Source organism: Molothrus aeneus, chromosome Z (assembly GCF_037042795.1).
Source record: "Molothrus aeneus isolate 106 chromosome Z, BPBGC_Maene_1.0, whole genome shotgun sequence".
NCBI lineage: Eukaryota > Metazoa > Chordata > Aves > Passeriformes > Icteridae > Molothrus > Molothrus aeneus.
Genome location: NC_089680.1, coordinates 51,894,794 through 51,918,276, shown reverse-complemented (window position 1 = coordinate 51,918,276; position 23,483 = coordinate 51,894,794). Strand labels below are relative to the sequence as shown.

General features: G+C 39.3%; 1 protein-coding gene across 1 annotated transcript in view; it reads right to left on the bottom strand.

Moving 5' to 3' along the window:
* KCNN2 (potassium calcium-activated channel subfamily N member 2) overlaps positions 1-18,099 on the bottom strand; it is a 71,413-nt gene extending 53,314 nt beyond the window's left edge. The window contains exons 1-2 of the mRNA XM_066569660.1: positions 16,873-18,099; positions 16,596-16,691 (exon numbers count right to left, since the gene is read on the bottom strand). Coding sequence (XP_066425757.1) covers positions 16,596-16,691; positions 16,873-18,099 — 1,323 coding nt within the window. The remainder of the gene's footprint in view (positions 1-16,595; positions 16,692-16,872) is intronic.
* Between the last annotated feature and the right edge of the window lie 5,384 nt (positions 18,100-23,483).

Below are 23,483 nucleotides of genomic sequence, written 5' to 3'. Positions count from 1 at the left end.
AATAAAGATTAATAGTAACCAGTGCGACTGAAATAAAAAATATGATAATATCAGATTTCTCGAATGCTGTGTGGGTTTACAAAAAAAAGAATAAATTTACAATGGATTTATATATTTCAATTGTAAGATACATATCAAATACATGTCAAAGTTTCAAAATCTGCTGAAAAAAGCAATGGTCTTTTCTCCTCCATTTTTATGTACGCTTTTCATAGATTTCAAAAAGAATTCTATATGCAAAAAGGCAATTAATGAAAAATTATACCTTCAGTACTGATTCGATTTAAAAGGTGAGAATAGAAAAACATTGAGCTAAACACAGGCATTAAAATCTGAATTTGCCATTTTAGAGGAGGTAATGTTATTTTATGACTGAATTTTTTAAAAACATTGAGACATCATTATGGAATACATACTTGATAACATTGTCACCTGTCAGCAGAAGAAATCCTAAAGTGAAACATAGAGAAAAATTTCTCTGCAGATCTCAGTGGATTGGTTATGCTTATGGACACAGAAGATCCTTATCGACCTCCTGTGACCTTAGCTGTGACAATTTATTCCATGAAAATTAATATATATGTTTTAAAGTTATAATACCTTTACCTGTCATATAATGAGATTTAGGAGGTAAAAACAGGAAAGGCAGAACACACCGCTAATCACAAAGACACAGATACAGTAAAACATTTCTATTTCATAACAATATTGACAGTTCAAAATTGCATTTATGAGGATGACATTGTTACAGTTCTTTGCCTAGGTTCAAACTATGATGGATATCAAACACTGCAGAACATGAAAAGGCCTCAACCACATGCTGTGGATAACAATTAAGGTCAGACATAATAAAATGACACAGAAACTAGTACAGGATTCCATGTACATTTTATATGCTTGCAATATTGAAATCTATTCAATTCAAGCTTCACTTCTAATTTGGAAGATACAGAGGTATTTGTCCATGCCTCTGCACTTGGCTATGTATACTTCCACTCCAGAAAGTGAGGAACATAAATGAAGGGAGAAGAGAAAGGACAGCTGAACAGCACAATTCAAAGGGTATGTACGCACACTCTTGGCTGATTTCAGACAATCTGGCTGTAATAATCATGCATTGCTTTCAAGATACTACTCTTCATCTGAATGGAGAATGATGCTAGTAATAAAAAGAGAATTTAATAAAAGAGTGATCAAACCTTTCTGTAGATTTGAGTCCTGCACTTCACAGACAAGGATGAACTTCAGTCAAGGTCACATATGTTATGCCTATTCATAGTTTTCAAATTTTTTGTAATTATTCAGAGTTAAAATCTAATGCAAGTACTTCATTAGTGTCCTGCAAGGTTCTCCAAATATAGAACTCTCATATACTTTTACTATGTCTCCACTTCATGTGAACAATTCTGAAGGTATTTTCACCTGGAATTATGTAATGTATTTCTAGCATCTTCTATGTGAATGTAAGACACAGAATTAATGTTCCACTTTAAAAACATAAAAATTACAGATATTTATATAGATAGGTATGTGTATATTTACATAACACTTGTGAGTTATACAGTTACATTCATATAACACCAGACTGAAAAAAACAGAAAGGCATTCTAAACAGACAGATTGCACACAATGACAAATTGGATCAGAGACTCCCTAAAGGAGAGAAACAAAAGGAGAGAAGTTAATTTTCTAAATGTTGCTGAATGCAAAGAAAAAGGAAACTAGTCATGTTTTAAAAATGCCTTTGCAGGCAAAAGAAGAAACCTGAGAACTACATCACTACCCTGCTGTAATACTGTGGGGATACAATAATGCAGGAGTAATAGGGAAGCAATAATCAGTGATAAGGCAGCATCAGCTGTACTGCTGGAAGCATTCCTTGGAGAAAGGAAATCAACTTTGCTTACAGGTAAATTGTTGCAATTGTTTAATTTAAGAACCCAAATTAAAAATGGTTAAATACTGGAGTCACTTAAATCTTACAAAAGAATTGATAAGACTATGATTAAGAGTAGCAAAATATAGCCTCTGGGATTGATGACTTACCAGAATTTTTGATCCAGTATTTTTCTATAGTGTGTATTACACAAAGTATCATTCACACAATCAAAAAAATAAAAACATTATGGTAGACAAAGAAGATACTCTTTGTCTCACAAGTCCAAAAAGCCAAGTTAGTGTCCCAGAGCACCTCATTAAGTAAAAATTATTTAAAGCCATTTTCAAGTCATGACAGGAGATTGCCATCTTAAGCCTTTAGCGCAGTCGCCTCTAACTAGGAGATGGAAATTACTTTCTTACATCATCAGAAGGCATGTAATCAAATAGTTTGTAAGTCACCCAAATGCCTGTTGACCTTGAAGAGCCTTCCAGGAGTTTCTGGAAGCTGCTGTACTCCTTATCTTAAGTACAATGCCCTAGATGAAACATCTTAGTGGGTTTAATACATATGTAAAGTCATGAGGCATCAAACTCCTGCACATACAAAGCACAGAAGGCAAATAATACATTTTTTCACAAATGACATGGGGGACTGCCTATCTTGTATTTGCCAGAATGTTTTCTATATCCAGAATAAAAAACAAACTTTCTAGGAGGTCACTAGAAACTAATCCACAAGGTCTAGTTATCTACAAAATGAAACATGCTTAGTTCATTCAAATGAGGAAGCCAGACTGCTCTTTACTTATATATGTACACATGCATGAACACACATATTCCCATCCCAACTATAAACATCCCAGTTTAAACAGAAGATCTTAAAAGTCTGGTACTTAGTTTCAGCCCAAAAATTATTATTTGTGTAGTACATTTAAATTTGACATCTCTGTGCAAAATTTTTACAATGATTAATATTTTGCTATAAAGAAAGCATGTATGTAAAGCAAACTTCATTAATGATTCGTTAATGATTCCTGATGGCTAAACATGCCCCCCTCTTAAATACTGCATTTAAATGTTATCATCTTGAGAAGAGATGGGGAAAAGAGGCTCAGAGAATTTATAGTCTTTGTGAATTATATTTTCAGAAATGCAGTACCAAAAATTTCACACTAAAATACATCTGAACAGTACATCTTGGTTACTCTGACAGGTCACTAATAACCACAATCATTCCAAAAAGAACAGGTGTGTGTTAAACAATGCTCTTAACCAGGTTTGTCTGTGTCTTTTTTTAATATCTATCCCTCAGATAATTATTAAAAAAAAGGGAGAGATTTTAGAAAGAAAAGAATTTAGAACCAATGAATAACATAGGGTTAAACTCTGCATAAGCACACGAAGTTAAATTCCACCTACCCATATTTCCCTTCTGGTTTAATCCACATGCTAACAGTATTCTTTTTAGCTTTTTCTCTCTAAAGATATTCAGAAGCATTCCTCAATATTCTTAAATGGTACTGGGCAGATTTTCAACTGTACTCTTCATCCCAAACTATGAAATAACTTAACACCCCCTCCTCCCCCCAACAGCCTACAATGCCAAAAGACCATTATAGCATGAGCAATTGCTGGGACGTACATAATTTCTTGCTATATAGGTCTCTCCATATACATGTATGTGCTCTAGGCACTCAAAGGTGAGACACTCCTGATAATGTCCTTATTTTCTATGCAGAATTAAGAATCTAAATCCAAGGACTACAAAAAAAAATAGAAAAGACATTCCAAGATATCAGGATTCTTTCCCAATGATACAGAGAACCCCCTAAGAAAAGCATAATTATGGACTGAGCTAAGAAATCATCAAAAGATCATAAATATATTAAAAAATCAAAGTAATTAGATAATGAGCTTACTATTAATAATAGATTGTAAACAAAATTAAAACAAAACCAGGGTTTTTTCACTTTCATTATTAAACAGATATTTTACATGACAATTTCCTAGTGTAATTCTGTTTGGAGTCTTGCTTGAACAATCACAGCTGAGCCTCCTCAGATCTGTAATCAACAGAGAGATATTTAGTTACATGAATTTTTACAAACTTTGAACAAATCAGAGCTCTATAAATAAAAGTCCACCACTCAGGGTGAGTATATTAATTTGAGATATTCAGCAAAATAAGCACTATGTGACTCAATTGAATTGACTGAAACAGGAGTTTCTACTTGTCAATGTCTATGAAAAGTATTCCTTCACTTTAACAATATTAATTTAACAGCTATTTCATTATGCCAGCATTTCAGATCCTACCCCCTGTGCTATATAAAACAACGAAAATAAGTCCCTAAATTACCACATGAAGAAGACTTCCATCCAGCATCAGAAATTTCCAAAAACTGTTGTGCCTGGCTTTGAGAATCAATAATGTCCTCCAGGCAGATACAGAAGCAGCATGGTTTATCAAAGCTCTGAACATCACTGAAGTGCAAGAACAATAAGACAGAAAGGAAAAAACTGGGAGAGTGGCTGATACACCTGAAGGCTGTGCTGCCATTCAGTGAGACCTTGATAGGCTGGAGAGTTGGCCAGGGAAACTTCATGAGGCAAGTGTAGACGGTGTTGCACCTGGGGAGGAATAACCACAAGTACCAGCACAGGCTGGGGGCTGACCTACTGGGGAGCAGCTCTGTGGAGAAGCACCTGGGAATCTTTGTGGATGACAAGCTGGCCATGAGCTCTCAGTGCCCTTGTGGACAGGAGGGCCTATGGTGTCCTGGGGTGCATTGGGAAGAGCGTGACCAGCAGGGTAGGGAGGTTATAAATGGTTAAATCCTGGAGTATCCTCCTCTACTGGGTCCTAGGGAGACCACACCTGAGTGTTGTGTACAGTTCCAGGCTCCTCAGTACAACAGAGACAAGCAGCTGCTGGAGAAGGTCCAGAGGAGGCCCAAAGAGCTGAAGGGTCTGGAGCATCTTAAAGGCCTGAGCAAGGTTATTTGGATGTAGCCAGCCCTTAAGAAACCTACCAGTAGCCTAAGCTAGCCAGACCACACCTTGTTCTGAGTTCAGCTTCCATCAGCTGCCAACCTGCACTGCCCTGTGCTTTTGCTGGCCCACTCTGGCACACTCTCTCCCTACTAAAAGAGTGCACAAAAATTGTGCCAGTTTTGTTACATCTAAAAAGGAAATTTGCAAAGTAAATGGATTGCTTAGGTCTACTTTCACAAATTAAAAAAAAAAATCACACTGAACAAACAACCATGCTAATGAAATAATCTCTAATAACAATAACAAAAAAAACTCTTCAAAAATTTCTTCTGGTGTGTTAGGTCTGCTTCAACTACTACAGTGAACTTGGTAGTACAAGGATGGAAACATTGATATCAAAGTAAGGGATTGCATTAGCTTTGCACTGGAGCAACAGTTAAAAAACTTTGTACATGAAGAACACAGCACATCTTTGTACAAAGTAACTGTGCTATTTTGCAGAACTAACTTTAAAAATATATATCAAGAAACATAGTAGTTTTTGATACGTTTTTCTCCATTTCCAGTACCTGAGAAATAAAGTAATTCTAATTCTACATTCTTCTTGCAGATGCAAAAGTCACTGGAAGGAATCTACATTTCAATATATTTATGTTATTAATTTTAAATAATTATTTTACAATTCTTCATTTAGGATTTGTTTTTCTTCATTCAGAACTAAAATAGTTTGTTCTATGGATCGCTGCATGAAGAAATCATCATCTCCCAAAACGACTGCCATCTGCCACTGTGAGAGAAGCCTCACTCTCTTCAGGGATGATCAGCTTCATTACTACTAGGAAAACTGGAATCAATTTTAAAAAAGAACGTATTTTCTGAAGAAACCAGCAATATTTTTGCAGGGGAGACAGGAGTTAAAGGAAGAAACACTGAATCTGAGGCTAAATAAGATGAGCTAACTCATTCATTCTGCCAAAGGAGCACAACACTGACTCTAAAATAGGAAATTGTTTTTAGGAAATGATGAGTACCAACACATCATATACACAAGAATCTGTCTTCTCAGTTCCTCCTCTAGTGTTTACTTATACCATAAATACTTCATGTATGTGAGAAAGTTTGAATGTCGAGGTCATTTTATACTAATTACATTTTTATTTACATGACAGTGGGCGAGTACACATCAGCACCACAGGAATCATGAGGTCTCTGTGTTTTTACTATCTTGGAAATACAGTTTAACCCAGAATTTCATTCAAGCATATGTTAAAAACAACTACAAATATAGAAATATAAAATCCAAGTATTGTCCTAAAGCATGACCACTAAAATAAGGAAAAGTATGTTGTGCAGAAGGAAAAGCAGAATGGAGTTAAAAGTACTTGTGTATTTAAAAATCCTAATAAGCATAATTATGCTCTAACTCCAAGTGTTTAGAGGCATTTGGTCTTATTCAAATGTCTCTGTAATACATCCTGACAAATAAAATTTTGAGAGGGCAGCAATAAAGAAGGTATGTACTTAATATCTTTTCCTCTAGAAAGCCTAAAGTGGGCTTCTGGCTAAACTGTATAGCAGATGAAGTATTCAAACTGCTTCAAAGATCAACCTAAAATATCTTTAAGTAGGGCAGTTTTCAACAGTAGGTTAAATAAACATAGGCTCAAGTTTCTTTACAGGCATTTATTTGCATTTCTTAATAGGTAAAATACCATTTTACTTGGTCACTATTAATTATCAGTGCACCTGCTTCCTCAGGGAAAAGAATTGTCTCAGCCTAGTACACAAAGTTCTTGTTGCTGCCCAAAAATTATTTGAATGTTACAGCTTCATCAAATCTGGTTTACAGCAGCTCTCAGGTAAATGATGCTCTGTTCTCAAAGAAACTTACTTCTTTTATATCTCTGAAGACCAAAACCATCAAACATGCTTGCACTGATTGCAGCCAACCCCCTTATCATCCACAATTTAAAAATAAAATTGCTGTTCAAAATGTTTCAGAAAGCTTTATTTTCACAACCCTTATGCTCAATGGGACACACTAGAGCAGCAAAAATTCTGATGTCCAGCAGTTGACATAAGATGTTGCCAGCCACAACATACATACAAAAGCCACCGGTGAAATGCAAGGACTATTAATTTTGGATTTGCTAACACAAGCTGTATACAAAAAAAAACCCTGTCCCCTCTTTTCCTTTCCAGTGCCAAATGGTGGGGGAGAAGAATGGCCTGCCAGCTGACAGCCACACTGTTAAATTTCTCATCTGACTCCATTGCATCCTATTCTGTTGCTGGGAGGTAGACAAATGTCTAGTCATGTACAGCTCCCCATAAAGAGAACCATTTTCTTTTCTGACAACTGAATATGAAAACCAGACTGGCCATGGGTAGTCTTATATCAATACCTTTTCAAAACATTGTGCCATTAAACTGTCTTAAAACTACACTGAAACTGATCTGGCAATTCATCAGGTCTAGCACTCGTCTATCATACCACATGAAGTTTAAATTATTCTAAACTATCATACTGCAAAAATTACAACAGAGTGCAAATTACTGGCTTTTACTATAAAGCTTAATCCTGAATATGGGCAAAAGAATGGAGTGGTCCTAGTGTGAACCCACTTTACCTATGACACCGTTCAGATAAGGATTATATTCCATAGCAGCTGCCATAAGTACCTTTTCAGTTATACTTGAATTTGAATGGACAAGAATTTCTGCTCTAGCAGTCCACTTCTTATGTAGTGCCCAGGAAAAAAATCATGGGTAGTAAACTATGAAGAAATTTACAAAGAAAGAACCCACTACAATCTTGCTATAGTAGCTGCATGGTTAAAACTGAATTTTATTGCTACTGCAGAGAAATGGCTAAGGCAAAGTCAGTTAAGAGAACTTTAGCATATTCATAAATCAGTGTGTGTTCAAGAGTTTTCAAATCCCCCTGAAAAAATATTTTAATGATAACAAAGGTGTTGAGGATCAAATCATTAACATATAATAAGGCTGCTCTCAACTGAAATGCTTTAAAGCATTTAGATACTCCAAAATATCTAAATTTAGATACTCCAAAATACAGATGCACTTCTGAAGTCAATTGTTCATGACTTGTGTAAAAGCAATAACTAGTACTTGTATCAGAAACACAGTGAGAATAATTTTGGTGAAAATGTCATTAAACTTAGATGCTATCAGTGAATGCTCAGGATTATTTCTAATTATTTCTAATATTTTTTTAATAGGTCTAGGTAGAAGGTAATTTATTTTCTGCTGTCAAGCCACACCTGGACATTAAGTCTTTCTCCAGGTTCCCAGACTGAATTCAAATTTCTTATGCATGTGGAGTTTATTTTGTATTTATTTATTTATATTGTGGATACGATGGTGCAGCCTGAATCAAAGTTACTGCACCATTTTTGTTTTTAATTAAAGACGTGCCTTATTCTCTGGCTGCAAGAGACCATATTCTTAAAAGCTATTGACAGCTATTAACAACTGTCACAAAACAAGAAATACCATTCACCAACTAGAACAAATCTTTGTTTTGCTAAGTGACTGAAAATGAAGCATTGCTTCGTAATGCATTACTCTACTGAAAGACACTACCATAAGAGGTCAGTTATAGGGCAGGTGAAAATGACTGTGTAGATCTGTAGTAATGCTACAGAACTTGCAGAGCTATGAAAGATGGAATAAAACTTTTAATAGGAATAAAATGCTTCATAAAGAATAGTATATCATATCTCATTAGAACATATTGTGGAACACTGCATTCATTATATATTGCAGGTTTTGGGACATCTGCTAAAGTAGGCATATAATTCTTGAAAATAGATGGATGGCAATTACAATGTCTTATTTACATGACAAATGACTGATCTGATCATAAGAGTACAAGATAGACAAGCCTAAGCTTGACGTTTAGCAATGAAGCCATCCCCAGATTTTATCCACAGCACTTGAACTCTTAATCTCTGCGCTCCCTTTCATGAAAACATCTTTTATGTGACAAAAAAAAAAAAAGTGAGGAATTGTCCAGATAATTGCCTTTTACAATGAAATACTTTAACCATATAAATACTTGCTGGAAAAGTTTTTCCTTCTTTTCAGACTATCTTACACCTTCTCATCAAACCACAGAACTGAGGTATAACTGTTTATGGAAGACACACAGTTGCATAATTTTTTGCAGAATACAGATAAAGGTCACAAAGCTCTTTATACAAAGGTGAAAATAAAATCTGTACTTACGAGCCCACATATATTTACTTCTCAATTATTTTTTATTTCAAATATACTCTTTCACAAGCAGGGGTTTTGAAGATGACCTATATTTAAGAAATTACACTATATAGCCTCTTAAAACATACAGCCATTGCTCTTCAGAACCCAATGCTCTCAATCCTTCATGGAATATATAATACTCATGCCCTTCTATAAAATGTCAATATAAAACTATGCTTATTAACGATTGTTTTCACATAGATGAAGGGCACAATTACAGGGACTGCTCAAGAGGGAAGAAGTGAATGAATCAGTTAGTTACAAATGTGTGATACTCTGCAACTATGAAAATATTTAGGCATGACATTAAATGAACAATTTTGTTTGCAAAAGTCTGGGTTCAGACACACCAGTTTAAAATATAAGATGTTCATATTTGACTACTGCCTTTACAAAATATTTATTTCTAAGCTGTAAAGTGTGTCCTCATGACAGTTTCTTCTGAGCATCTGAGAGACACAGGAAGGAATCTCTTAATATGGCTTTCATTAAAACAGTGGGACATTGAGTCAATTTACACAACTGAATCAAGAATACATCATAATATTTCTCTAAGAAGAATAATCACACTAAGGGAACTATATCTGCAAATATCTAAATTAACTGGATCTTTAGAGCATTTCAATTTAAAGCACTCATTATGTGTTAAGGATTTGATCTGGATTTCTCATATCACTTTTACTGAACATAAGTTTTCCCATTCATATTTTTCAATGTAATGTTATTAAATTTAAAAAAAGGCATGAGAAAAATTCAATTCTATTTGTGTGTGTTATCATGATATGCAACTTTTCTCTTTTCCATAGGAAAAAGTTGTGAAAACTTCCTCACAAAATTCCTGAACACTTTATAAATGTTTTAATTAAATTTTTACAGTGATCAATATTTCCAGCTTACCTGAATGCTAGTTACAAGATCAGTTACAGCCTCTTCTCTAAGTGGTAATTTACATCTTAAAAGGAGCTTTATAGGCTCAGAGCAATATTCTGTCCTTTCCTAAGGGAAGGTGACAACTTTTATCATCAATGGTGAAAACAGCTGATTGAAAGAGAACCTTTTAATTCTCCAGAGTCCTAAACAGCAGCCATTCCTGTTCTGATCTTCACTCAAAACAGATGTCAAATACATCTCAAATCAAACTCAAAGCCCAAGATACAACATTTAATAGATCACTCACAAACCAGAACCAAAACCAAAAAGGCATTTATGTATACTCGTCGGTTCTGGCACACTTTCACTTAAAGTCAGGCAAAAAAGAGCTGTAGTCAAGTACCCAATAGAATTTCCTAATCTGAAGGTCCCACAGCTGAAAGATCTGACATGTTTCACATTAAGATGGGCATGCAGAATGCCTCTAACACTGCAGACAAGAGCATCTGTTGATTTCAGCTAAGCTACACAATTTATACAAATCCAGAATCTGATTCCTGGTTACAAAAGTTCTCAATGCTCTCTCTCCTCCAACAGTGACAATGACATACCTTCTCACACCTCATAATGCTTTGTTATGTGTTGAAAAACTTCTAACAGCTTCACTAAAAAATGGTTGGAACAACACCAGATATAAATAAATAACTCTAGGTATGGCTGGACCAACCACTCAGTGTACTGACCACCACGTACCACCTCCTTCTATGATTTAATGAAGCCTGTGGGAAATAGAGACATAATATATGTTTAACCTTATTGCCCCTTCCAAGGCTGATCACCATTAAAGGATTTTCAAGCCTGCCTTCCATGCCATATGTATTCCACTGCTGCTTCTCTGAGACAACAGGCACATGCAGCGTTTCCTACATCAACAGGATCTGCACATAAAGCTATAAAAAATGTACTGAACAGAATTGAAACTTAGCGTTTTCACAAAAATACTCTACAGTGTTAACTTGACAGATATGCTGTTAATTTGTCAAATACGGTGACACTGGATTCCTGTGTGATTCCTTGGATTCCTGTGTGATTTTCTGCTGTTCATTACAGAAGTGAAATGTGTATTACATTTAATTGGTAAAGGGGAATTTTTGAATCTGCACATGAAGTTACCATATCCTTGATCAACTGCCACACAATGAGTTTGTTGTTGCTTGACTAAAAATCTATTAAAATAATTAGAAAAAAAAATCACTAATTTCCAAGAGACCTCACATCAGGCTAAGTAACACTCTGTTTATTTCTTGATTTGCAGCAGTTTTTCGTTAGACTTGCTCTCTGTGCTCTTAGTCTAACTCATTCATTTCTTAAGCTGAAGATTTACAGTCTCTGTGAGCAATCCCTGATGCTTCAATATACCGAAGCAAAGACAAGTTGAACTTCACATGAAGTCAAAAGATTGCCAGCAAGACAATGAAATACACATGTACCACTCCAGTGAAGGTGAAACAATTACATGGATAGAAACAAATAAATAACAGATAACTAAAAATAAATAAGTTTGTCTGTAGAAGAAGCATTACTTCTTATGACAAGAAACTGTAAGGGATTTAACTGTTCACAAATGCATAATTTTTACTGTAAAACTTTCCACTGATGCCAGTAAAATAATGAAACTCCCATAAACTGTGCTTATTATCATCATGCATGATGGGATGTATTTGCATAATGAACAGGTATTATGTTGTTATTTCCATTCTTTTCTGTTACCTGATACTGCCTGTTCCATTTTTTCAAGTTTTCAGGCACAGGGAAAAGAAGATTCTTGATTCTTCAGGAAGACATTTGGGGTCTCAGCTGTGGTAATTTTATAGAAAGGTAGTGACAACTGAAAATGTTTCACTCCAAATCTATCAGTAGCACATTATTATCCCACCACTTCAGAAGCATTGGGATTGACGTTGCTTTCTCCCTGCAGCTCAGTGACGCTCGGCTGCGCAAGCAATAACTTAACCTTAACCTTGGAGTTTGCAAGCCTTTCCATGGGTGTTCTATCAAAGTATGAACTAGCAATACATTTCAAATGTGGTTAGAAACTTCAGCGGATAACACACACACATACACACAAGACTTCTATTAGCTTTAACAAATACCAACAGCTTTCATGTTTTTGCATGAGTGACAGCATCTGTATCAGGGAAAAGAAAAAGAAGCCCAGATGCTGTCTGAGACAGCACAGGTTAGCAATACTCAGGTTACTATTATTCAGGACAGGCAGTATGTTTATTTACAGAAAGGGTACACTAAGCAGTCCAGCATTAAAGAAGTGTTCCAGTGGATATATTCTTCCACTGACCACCATCTCTCAAGAGATGCTCAGCTGTGGTGGAATGCCCAACAAAAGACATTAAAGACCTCCAAATGGCAGTCTCACAGACTTTTGATTTAATCCTTTTGCTCTTTGTAATACAAGAAAGTGTCAGTACTGGTTCAGGGGTGCATAGTTAAAAAGCATTTCTATCTCTAACCATACTAGAGATAGGCAGAAAGGTCCATTTTTAAATAAAATTATAAAACCAAAGATTTACCTTGTAAACTGCCACTCAAAACTTTCTTAAATTCCATTTTATTTATGAATTGAATTCCACTAGAGAAATGTGGAATGGAACAGTAAGTTCTAAAGAATACAATTTTAATTACTTTACATACTGCCTCTGCTTTAATTATGTAAAATAGTATTAAGTAACAAACTGTTTATGCATGAAGTGGATAATTAATCAAAAAATATTATGATAATTGGGTAATGTTGTCTTTTTAGCTCTTCCCTCTTTCACCTCTTCAAACTCTCAACTGGAGTAACAGTTAGAGAAATACCTGTTCTAGGCTGGGATAATGATGAATTACATTTTTCCTGCTGATCTTTCAAACACAAAGCACTTGTTCTGAAGAACTGAATCAACAACCACACAGGCCTGGAGAGGGAGCGATGCATATTTCATTATCTCCCAAGTGTAATGTTTTTAACAGCATTATAGGCAAAACAAAAAATGGAGCAAAAAGTGAACACACATTTTGGGGTTATCACTAGCCTCAACTCTAACTCTGTTACTGTTGCTCATTAGGACTTTTTCTAGAAGGGGGAAGGATGTGAAGCAAACTTGCTCACAATTTTTATCCTCTTTTTGGGAAATGATAAAGTAAGCTATGAATTAACAATTGAACCCAACTGTTTTCAACTGACTTTGGCTATATTCTTAACACTAATTCACATTTATTAAAATTCATAACAGCTTATATTTTTACTCCTGGAGTCTGGCTAGTACAGTGCCATCCCTGAAAATGTATTTGTGGACAATGTTTAAACAGTTCCAGTGTTTCACAAAGATTACTCAGCATCCCTACAGTTAGCCTTGTCTAAACACTGCAGTTACCACCCTTCTGGAGACTTTGGTCTGCCAGATGCAGAGCGATGTGTAAGTTCTGGGGAAGCCCTGGGCACGGCCGCGCAGGTCCCGGTTCCGATGTCCGGGCGGGATGCGCCGCCCGAGCCGGGCGCTGCGCGCGGAGCTGTCTGCGGTGCTGAACCGGCGGCGGCCACACCGCCCCAGCCGCCCCCGGGGTGCTCAGCACCCCACCGCACACACAACGCGGTCTGACCGCGAGAAGGGACGGAAACTCAGTTGTCTTACGCTGCTGTATCACTTCTCGCCTTGGGAAGAATCTTGGCAAACCTTTATTAACTTCCCTCCCAACTCCCTTAAAAAAAAAGGAGCAAGTCTGGGGCAGACAAACTTCAGTGACTGGTTTAACTGGCTGACTTTTCAAAACAAAATATACGAGCAATGTCACTTCAAGAGAAGACTAAAGCCACCTGCTGTGCTTCTAGGCACTGTACCATGGACATCCTTGCAGCATGGCTGTTTGATCTTCCTACCAATAAATCAAGGTCAAAGACTACTGAAAAGAATGAAAAAGATGAATTCTACTTGCTAGCATTCTAGGTCAACAGTAGTTTTTCAGTAAGTATTCATCCTGCGCTCAGTAATAATCACTAAACTGTCAGCTCTGTATTTCCCAACATTTTTCTTTGCCTCATGCTTTGTAAAAAAATCCACTTACACAAAGGTTAGTTTGCTCCCGTATGAAAGACACCACCATTCAGCTGCAAGCTGAATACAGCCACCTTCTTCTCTTCTATGGAACAAATTTTCCTCTCTCAATGAATTCCTGCTTATTTACACTATAACAAATACTTAAGTATGTTTCAGACAATAATCAGAAAAGAATGTTTCAATGGGAACAGGACTGACTAATAGCTGGTGCAAAAATCCTCCAGGACACAACCAGCCAGCTGTGGGCCCTGTTCTACAGACCTTATTCATTCTTCTGCACAGAGCAGAACACTTGCTTGAATTAATGACACATCTGCCTTCAGAAAACAGTCTGCTTTAAAGACTGTTTAAAACATTAAAAAACATTACATTATCAGGGTTACACAGTATCTTCTTTTGCCTGGAGAACATTATGTACTTAGCCAAGGAATTTTAAAGATACCTTTTCTCCCCAGGTGTCTAGTGCAACATAGATTTTACTACCATAGAATTGATATAGCCTTCGTCCTGCACTCTCATCATCATATTTTTTAAAAGTCAGGTGTGTGCAGAAAAACACACTATGCGTAAATTCAAAAGAGAGCAGATATCTAACAGCTACAGAAGGTACTACATCCTTTCCTTCCAAACTCCTTGAAACAGAGAAGTTCTCTTCATTTTTGATGTGAATGACAGAACCTCTTGAAGTCACAGCTCCCCCAGGCACTGTCATGACTACTCTCATTCTGAAACATGGGGTATTTCAGTTTTACAGGCAGGTATACTTGTCCTCTGTCCGGCAGCACTGAAAACTACATTAACCGAGATTAAGCCATGTGATTGCACAACTCCTGCCATGAAGTTGCATACATGAGGAAGTTCTTTAAAATGATCAGTTAAAAAACCAACCAAAATGGAATGACAATTTAAAAAAAATATTTCTTTTCTGATCCATAAGGGATCTGATTACTAAGACAGTGAAAATTTTTAATTCCTTACCTGAAAAAACCCAACAAACTACTGAATCTTGGAGTAACTATTCAGTATAAGCTGAGGTACCTGCACAGACCTACAACTATTTCATTTTCATTCAACTATTTCATTCAACTATTTATCTTCCATAAAATTCTTCATTTAAAGTTTCTGAAAAATGCATAGAATATTTTAAACATTTAGAGAGGGCTTGTTTTAAACTTTGCTGTTCATGCCTGAAGAAACATTTGTGGGAAGATACACCAGATAAGGCTCCCACACTGCAGGAGTGCTACTTATTTATTTTTATACTGATAAAGAAACCTGTTCATCAGTAGTCCTGTAGTTTATAAATTTGCTCTCTCTCCAGAACACTTTTTTATTCAATACAATATAATTAAACAGCTTTTAATATCTTTGACATTAATGCAGAAAAACTGGGTTCTGAGCCAGGAAGAGAAGTTTTGCATGTGCAAAGACTGTATAACATGATTCAATTTGGCAAAAAGTCTTCAGTGACACAATACTTTTCAAACACTACCCTTAGTAGACCATGTACCATTTCATGTTGAAACTACATGCTTTCATTTGCACAGAAGAAGAATTGTACTATACAATGCTTAATTTTTTATTTTTTAATTTAACTGAATGGTACCAGTGGAAAAGTCTTCATTGCCCTTGAAACCTGACATTTCAGTCTTCAGCTCAAGGAGTCTCTGAAAAAGCAAACGCACTATATCTATGAGTAAGGTATTTTTTCCTTCAAAACTGAATTCTGTCTGTTGTACTGTTTGGTTGAGCTGAAATGCTACATTTTAATTTCTTGGTTGAAAAAAATGCAACTGAAATTAGGACTAAGTCGCCTGGACAGAACCTGCAACAGTATCTGTGGGATTTGTTCTATAGTTTTGACCATTATGTTCCTCTTACCTTTAGCCCTATCCTTCCTAACACTTTTCTCTGGTCACATTCCTAGACACTACAGCATTAAATAAAACAAGTCAAATATCAATCATCCCCCTCCTTTTAAACACTCTCCTAGAGTATACTCCTATTTCAGACAGCTCACTGAGGATTACATACCTTGCACAGTGAAGACCATTAACCTTACTGTCAAGAGAAAACACACAACATGAAATTTAGTCACTGAAAAATAAAAGACTATTGCTGCACATCTGCTGCACGAGATGAGAGGCACATCACCTAGAAAGCAGGTTATAACCTTAAGGCTAGGCAACCCTATAGCACAACTGCAGACAACAGTCCCTAGCAGGCAGAATTCCCTAGCAGGCAAAGCTTCCTGGCTGCTCTCTGCCCGTCGTCTGGTGCCCGTCTCCGGGGCTGAAGTCCATTCACCAACTTCGGCAGCCTTGCAGAGACCACGCTTGCTTTCTGAAGCGGCAGGACGTGCCCAGTACTTACCAGCACAGCTCCCCTGGACAAACCGCGTCGCACCCCCACCTAAGCCAGCCACGCTCCCTGACCCACAGAAGGAAACGTTACCTGGATTTCTCTTGCGTGGTACACGATGATGAGCCCGAGCAGGATAATCGTGGAGAGGCTAATAAGGCATTTCAGAGCGAGGGAATACAGAGACTCCTGCAAGAAAAAGACACCGCCGTTCCTCAGAGAACCCACGCGCGGGGCCGCTCCGCCCCACCGCCACCCCGGCCCGAGGAGGCGGCCGGCGGCACCGCGCCACCGGACAGCGGGGACACCACGGGACGGGGACGGGGCGGGGGCCGCGGGCGGTGGGACCGGCTGCCGCCTGAGCTGATACCTTGGTGTAGGCGCCCCAGGAGAGTTCGGTCTCGATGACCATGACGACGATGCCGAACATGCCGAAGATGAGCGCGTAGTCGCTCAGGCGCTTACGCTTCTCGAAGAGAGCCCGGCGGTGCCCGAGCTTGTAGCCGATGTTCTGGTTCTTCTTCTTGCTGGACTTGCCCCCGCCGTTGTTGGAGCTTCCCGTGCCGGGGCCGGGGCCGGGGCCGGCGGAGCTGTACAGCGCCAGGTTGTTGGAGTTGTTGTGTTCGGGCTTGGAGACCACGATCTCCGGGGCGGCGGGGCTGCCGGCGGCGGGGGCAGAGCCGGCGGCAGCGGCGGCGGGGCTGGCGAGTGGCGCCTGGAGCGGTTGCGACTCGGAGTCCAGATCGTGCAGGTTCCTGCGGGACGAGCTCAGGTTGCTGAGCGGCCGCATGACGCCGCCGTTGTACCTGCAGCTGCTCATGGCTATTTCGGTGAAGGGGTTGCTCTCCCGGCGCTGCTGCTGCTGGTGATGGTGGTGGTGATGGTGATGGTGATGATGATGGTGAGTGCTGCTGCTGCTGACACTGCTGCTGGGGCTGGCTGCCTGCTGCTGCTGCAGGCTATGGCACTGGTGGTACTGGGAATATTGGTGAGGCTGTCTGGACGCGCCAGCATGGCTGGACGGGGTGAACTCGCTGACGTTCAGCTGGCTGCCTTGCCGGGAGGAGGCGGCGGAAGACAGCGGCGAGGAGTGCGTCCGAAAGGCGCCCGAAAGCGGCGAGGAGGCGCGGAGCAGCAGGGGCAGGTTATCCCCCGCGGCTGCCGCAGCAGCCCCGTAGTAGGCGCAGTTGTTGCACTGGAGGCACGGGCTCTGCTGCTGCTGCTGCTGCTGCTGCTGCTGCTGCTGCTGCTGCTGGAGGAGGCTCTGCTTGTCCTGGCCGTGCTGTTGGCAGTGCGGCGGCGCCGGCGGGCGCTGCTGCTGCTGCTGCTGCTGCTGTTGCTGTTGCTGGTGCTGCTGCTGCTGCTGCTGCTGCTGCTGCTGCTGCTGCTGCTCGGGGCCGAAGCCCGCCGGGAAGTGGCGCGGCGGGTCCATGCCGGGGCCGTTAAAGCCGCAGGAGGACCGGGCGGTGGTGCACCCTGCGCAATGCGTGACGGTCGGCAGGGGAGCGTCCTGCTGCCGCCACGACGGGCCCATCCCGGCTCCCGTAGAATCCAGCCGCCGCGTCTGATTGGTCGGGCGCACCAAAACAACGGGCATCACGTCACCTAGCGGGGGCGGAGCGGCCGCGCCGTCAGCGGGGGGGCGCGGGGCCCCCGCCCGCGGGGATCCCGCCTCCCGCCCCCCGCAGGTGAGGGCTGCCCTCGCCCCCCGCCCGCCCCGCCCGCGCCGCGGAAACCCGGGGCTTCCCGGGGGCGGGGAGCGCGCTCCCTCCCGGGATCTCCCCCGCCTGTCGGCGAAGGGGCTCCGCCGCGGCTCTCCCCGGCGTCTCTCCCCGGCTCCCCACTCACATCTGCGCCGTCTCCGGAACATGGGCGCCGCGTCGCGCTCCGGAGCTGTCCAGCAGCGCCGCCGCCGCCGCCGCCCTGCAAAACACAGCGTCGGGCTCGCTCCGCGCCCGCCGCCCCGGGCCGCGGAGGGCTGAAAGGGGCCGCGGCCGCGGCGCGGGGCGGGGAGCCCTTCCCGGCACATGCCGGGCCTGTCACGAAGGACGGGTGGGGGGGACGCGCGGCTTCTGCCGGCTGCTCCTTCTTCCCTCAGCCGGAGGAGGGAGAGGCGCAGCCGGGGCGTGAGGCCAGCGGCAGCCGGGGGTGGTTCGAGGGCTGGAGACCTGCTCCGCCGGGTCGGCAGGAGTTGTACCGTGAAACGGGACCGGTGTCACTAAGTAGGTCCTCTCCGTCTCCGACTCCCTGCCATGTACTGCCTGCACAATCTTGAAGTTGGTTGTCCGCTGCCATTTTGCCTTTTCCCCTTTCTTTGCCTCCCAAGCCCCCACTGAGTAATCTGCTCTGGCAGCTCCGTTAGGCAGAGCCATGTCTGCATCAGGTAAAGTCTGCTTTCTGCATTTATTTAAGGAAAGATTATTTAAGGAAAGAATTATGAAAATGAGAAGTAGTTTACCTTGTTACAGATGTGTCATTCTTGTCAACTGTCAACTAGGCAAGACTATAAGAGAAGGGTTTTTTGTTGGGTTTTTTTTTTTCCCAGTCAATATTTGATACCATGGAAGACTTCCTTACATCTTTAATTTCTCGGCAATGTTAAAGACAAAATCCACCAAGCCTTTCTAGGATAAAAGCCTGCATCCTTATAATTTCTGTGTCTCCTGTGACATTCAATTTCCTTTGAAATCCTTAGGTGAGTTGTAGGTTAGAAAAATGAGTGAGGCAGTGTCATTAGCAACGTTTTTAAATATGCTCTGTTATAAAATTTAAAGTTAATTCCTAATCAAGATGTAGTTTTTAAAGCAAGCACATGTATCACCCACACAATGAAAGAACCCTCACTAATGTAGTAAATATCATGCGTTACAGTATAGATAAGTTATTTACAGACAGACCAAAATTTAGTTATGTTTACATAGCATGTTATTTTGAAAAAGAACTCATAAGTGGGAATATATATGATACAAAAAATCATAATGTCTTGTGATAAAAAAAAAATTTGTCATACAACCAAGTTTTGAATAGAAATCTACACAAACTTCATTACACAAATGATAAAATACTTTCCGTTTTTAAGTTACACGGAAGTATATCTGGATGCTCAATATTGCACTAATTTCCCTGAACACCAACAGCCAAGTTAAGAATGAACTGGCTGTTTAGCACAGCTTCAGATATTCCATGTTCTTTGAAAAAACATGGTGCTGTAATTCTGTCCTACTTGTCCCAATTTTGCCTATTTTTTGAAACACATGAATCTCAGGAATCTTTGGAAATTAAAATCCCAGGGAACCTGGGCTTCTAATGTTCTGCTTCAGTCTTGCTGAACCATGCTTTCAAAATACATGTTTTGTGAGCTAGTTAAAAATTAGATAGGCAAGGTTCCATCTTTCCTTTTCTGTTCATGCTATGTCCTTAATTTTTCTTAAAGGCATCTTTCCTTTTCTGTTCATGCTATGTCGTTAATTTTTCTTAAAATTTTTTTTTAAGCTTTCATTTTACCAGGATATAAATGCTCATGACCTAGTTTACCTTGAAAAGCCTTTTAAGAAATTTGTAAATCTCCATATTTTATCTAGAAGTCACCAAAGCTCTATCCTGTAACTTCATCTACTCTGATCATGGAAGCTTATATTAGAATTGTGAAGAAGAAGAAAAAAAATCTTTCTAAGGTCTTGTTATACTAAAATATCTGATATCTTTATGCTGTGTGGGGAAATGATTGCATTTATTTTTCTAACTCATATATAGAAGTCACAAGTCCCAAATGTTATACCTCTCCTTCTGCTATCCTGTTTATTTGTTGAAATGCAAGGACAGTGCTGCTACAAGCTTTTAGATATTTAGTCAACTGTCTTGGTTGTTTCATTGTGTGAATAAAAAAATATGAATATTCCCATGTCTAACACAAGAGGTCATACTCATCACACAGCTTGCTAGAAAACTGATAAGCCAGGTTTTCACTTTAGTCTCATTGAGCAGTCTGGGGTATTTTATCACAGTTTCAAGGTATAAACTAAGAATTGTGGAGAGTTTGCATTTTCAGAGCTAAATAAACCTTCCCTCCTGTGGCATGATTAATGAGAAAGAACAGAAATTAGCTATTCTATCTTCCATTGCTAAATAATTTTGAAGTTCATTTTAAAGAATGAATGTGTTTGTTTTCTGAAAAAAAATCTATTCTTCATGCGAACTTAATTGTTACATTCTTTCATATACCACACATTAATTAGTGTGGCAGCTCAGAACTGCTCAATCACGCTAACATGGCAACGGTGAACACCTACGACAGAAACATTATCTGTTTGGGATAAAACTTCAGGGTTTTTTCTACCTTTTCATTAAATACTGGTGGAACTGCTCTTACTGATTGTCATAAGGCCTGTATCTGCTGTGCCAAAAAGGTTGATTTTACATGGGTATGTCTACATGCATGTGCATGCACACCTTAATATAAAGAGAGAAGCAGTAACTGCAGATCTCACTTGATAATTATGATTAATGGAGATATTCGGAAAACAGATTTTCTTTTCCTAACCTCTCTAATTGCAAGAACAAGATAAATACTGCCAAGCGGTATTGAGCTAAACTGTATTAACAACAGGACCGGAAACACAACAGACACAAGAAAAATTAGATTTTTGGGAGGATAAAAACCACTGAAATATTTGAAGTGACGTGGATCGGCTGGTCATTTGAAAAGCTCACATAGCAACATACAACGGAGATACAACACTTACAGACAACAATAAAAGATATTAGAAAGCTATATTGGCCGTTACCCTATTGCCCCTACTAATGCCAAGCTCCTGTAAAAATAACTGAGAATTCTGAACTCATAATAAGGTCAAAAATATAAAAATACAGTAAATAAAAGTAAGTGAAACAAAGAAAAAAAAAAGCCAAGGAAACTCCATTCTCAAAGCATATTCTGCACAACACCCGGAGTTTTTAAGAAAGTAGCAAAGGAAAAAGCCTTGTCCAATGACAAAAATAACAACAACCAACCAAACAAAAAAACCCCAGGCATTGCAGAGCTCAATATTAGACTGAAAGGTGTCATTCAGTAAAGGCAGAGTCACACTAATAAAAACAGAGATAACACCAGGGTAATATAGGGTAATACAAGATCAAGGGTATCTATACAGCAATAAAAATGCTCTTGAGACCATACCAAATGACTGCAGTATAGCTGCTGAGATGATGGGCATGGAAACTAACTGCATGAACCACGTGTGTAAATTGCCTTTTCTATACCATCTGGCAGGGCTTTTACCCACCAGACCCTAACTTTCACCTCAGCAATGACTGGTGTCATGTAATTATATACCCTAACTGGAATACCACCTCTCCTGTACCTATGCTTATTTCCTAGACCTTTTGATAATGTTCCACATTGAAGGGACAAGGAAAATACTATGACTCCATGCAGATAATACAATTGGATATTAGGAGGATGGGTGCTTTGCTGTTTCTACTTTTGATTTTATACAATTTGACTATTTCTGCACTTTTTCTTCTCCAGCAACACCACCAATGGAGCAAGTCTGCTCCAGTTTAAAACCTTTTGTAATCTGGGATGTGTAGGATGTGGCACATAAGGGCACTGGATTGACAACAGCTCTAAAACAGTAACGAAAGTTTTCAAGGCTGGGGATGTCTTCATTCATAGGCATGTAGCTTAAGAGATATCTAGAATTGCTTCATGTCCTTCCTCCAATTAAGGGGCATTAAGGGATGGGGGTTTATTTTTTTGTTACTAAAAGCAATTTTTTTTTTATTATACATATTGAAAATATTGACTGTGGTCCAAAAAATACCTGGTAAAAATATTTCTTCACTTAATTCACTTTCCATCTTTTCTGGATATTTTTATAGTACTTGAAGGTCACACACACCTAATGACTTCTTTTCTTTCCTTTGTTTTTTTTTTCATTATCAAGAAGCTGCCACCTTTAAAGAATTTCATAGCTAGCTAAATGCATCAACATTAATACTTTTTTAGCCAGCTGATTCAGGTGCTCAGCAGGTGACTCTTAAATTATGTTTAATCAGACTGCCTTTTATTCTCACAAATTGTTGCAGTTTTGTAACAGAACTCAGATAACTCAGTACAATTACTGAAATGCTAATTTAATGTATTTAAATAGTTTTTCCTATTTCAGCCTGTGCAAGAGCACAGAGTGACTTTTAGCTTGTATTGGATTATCAAGTGTAAGAATTTACTTTTAACTGTGCAGAATGTTTTTTTTGCAGCATTTTGACCTGTTAAATCCAGTGAGACAGCACTTACATCTAAATATAGGATTATACCTTGCAGAGGTGGAGGTTAGCCATGCTTTTTCTCTCTGTAAAATATGTCATCTGTGATTTGTGTAGCAATTGGTTCTAAATAATTAAATTTGCCCATGTTTTAAAAATAAGGTTGTTGGGGTTTTTTTCCCCCATAGGTACTTAATCATTAGTGCTCTGTTTAGCTTTAAGAACAGAATTGCTATAGATTTGTATTTTCTTTGTTCTATTTGGAAAGTTCCTTCAAGGTTACTTAATAACAGGTTCCCTTATTAGGTTGTAAAATATGAAAGATGGACATTGCTTCTATGAGGTGTGTATGAATGCTTTCAAATCTGTAATGGTAGGTTCTTCCAGCCAGTAACCCTCACAATTCAAAACATATAAAATGTAATCTTGCTTCTTTGTGTTTATTGGAAGATTTTTTATTTGTTTCTGCATTCCTGATACCCTGAAAGTCTGCAATTTCTGCAGCATATTCAAATCTCTTGTCACAGAAGTCTGTTTGTTTAGTGCTGTCATCATCACACCTAAAATCTTATGGATGTGCTCATAGTACACACAAATATCAATGTATACTGTGGTCCTGCTTACAGAAATTCTCTCTTTAACAAGTCTGGAAAGTTTATGCACTTGCAGAACAAATGGAAGCAGAGAAAAGATGAAAGCAAATGTTCAATTTTATGT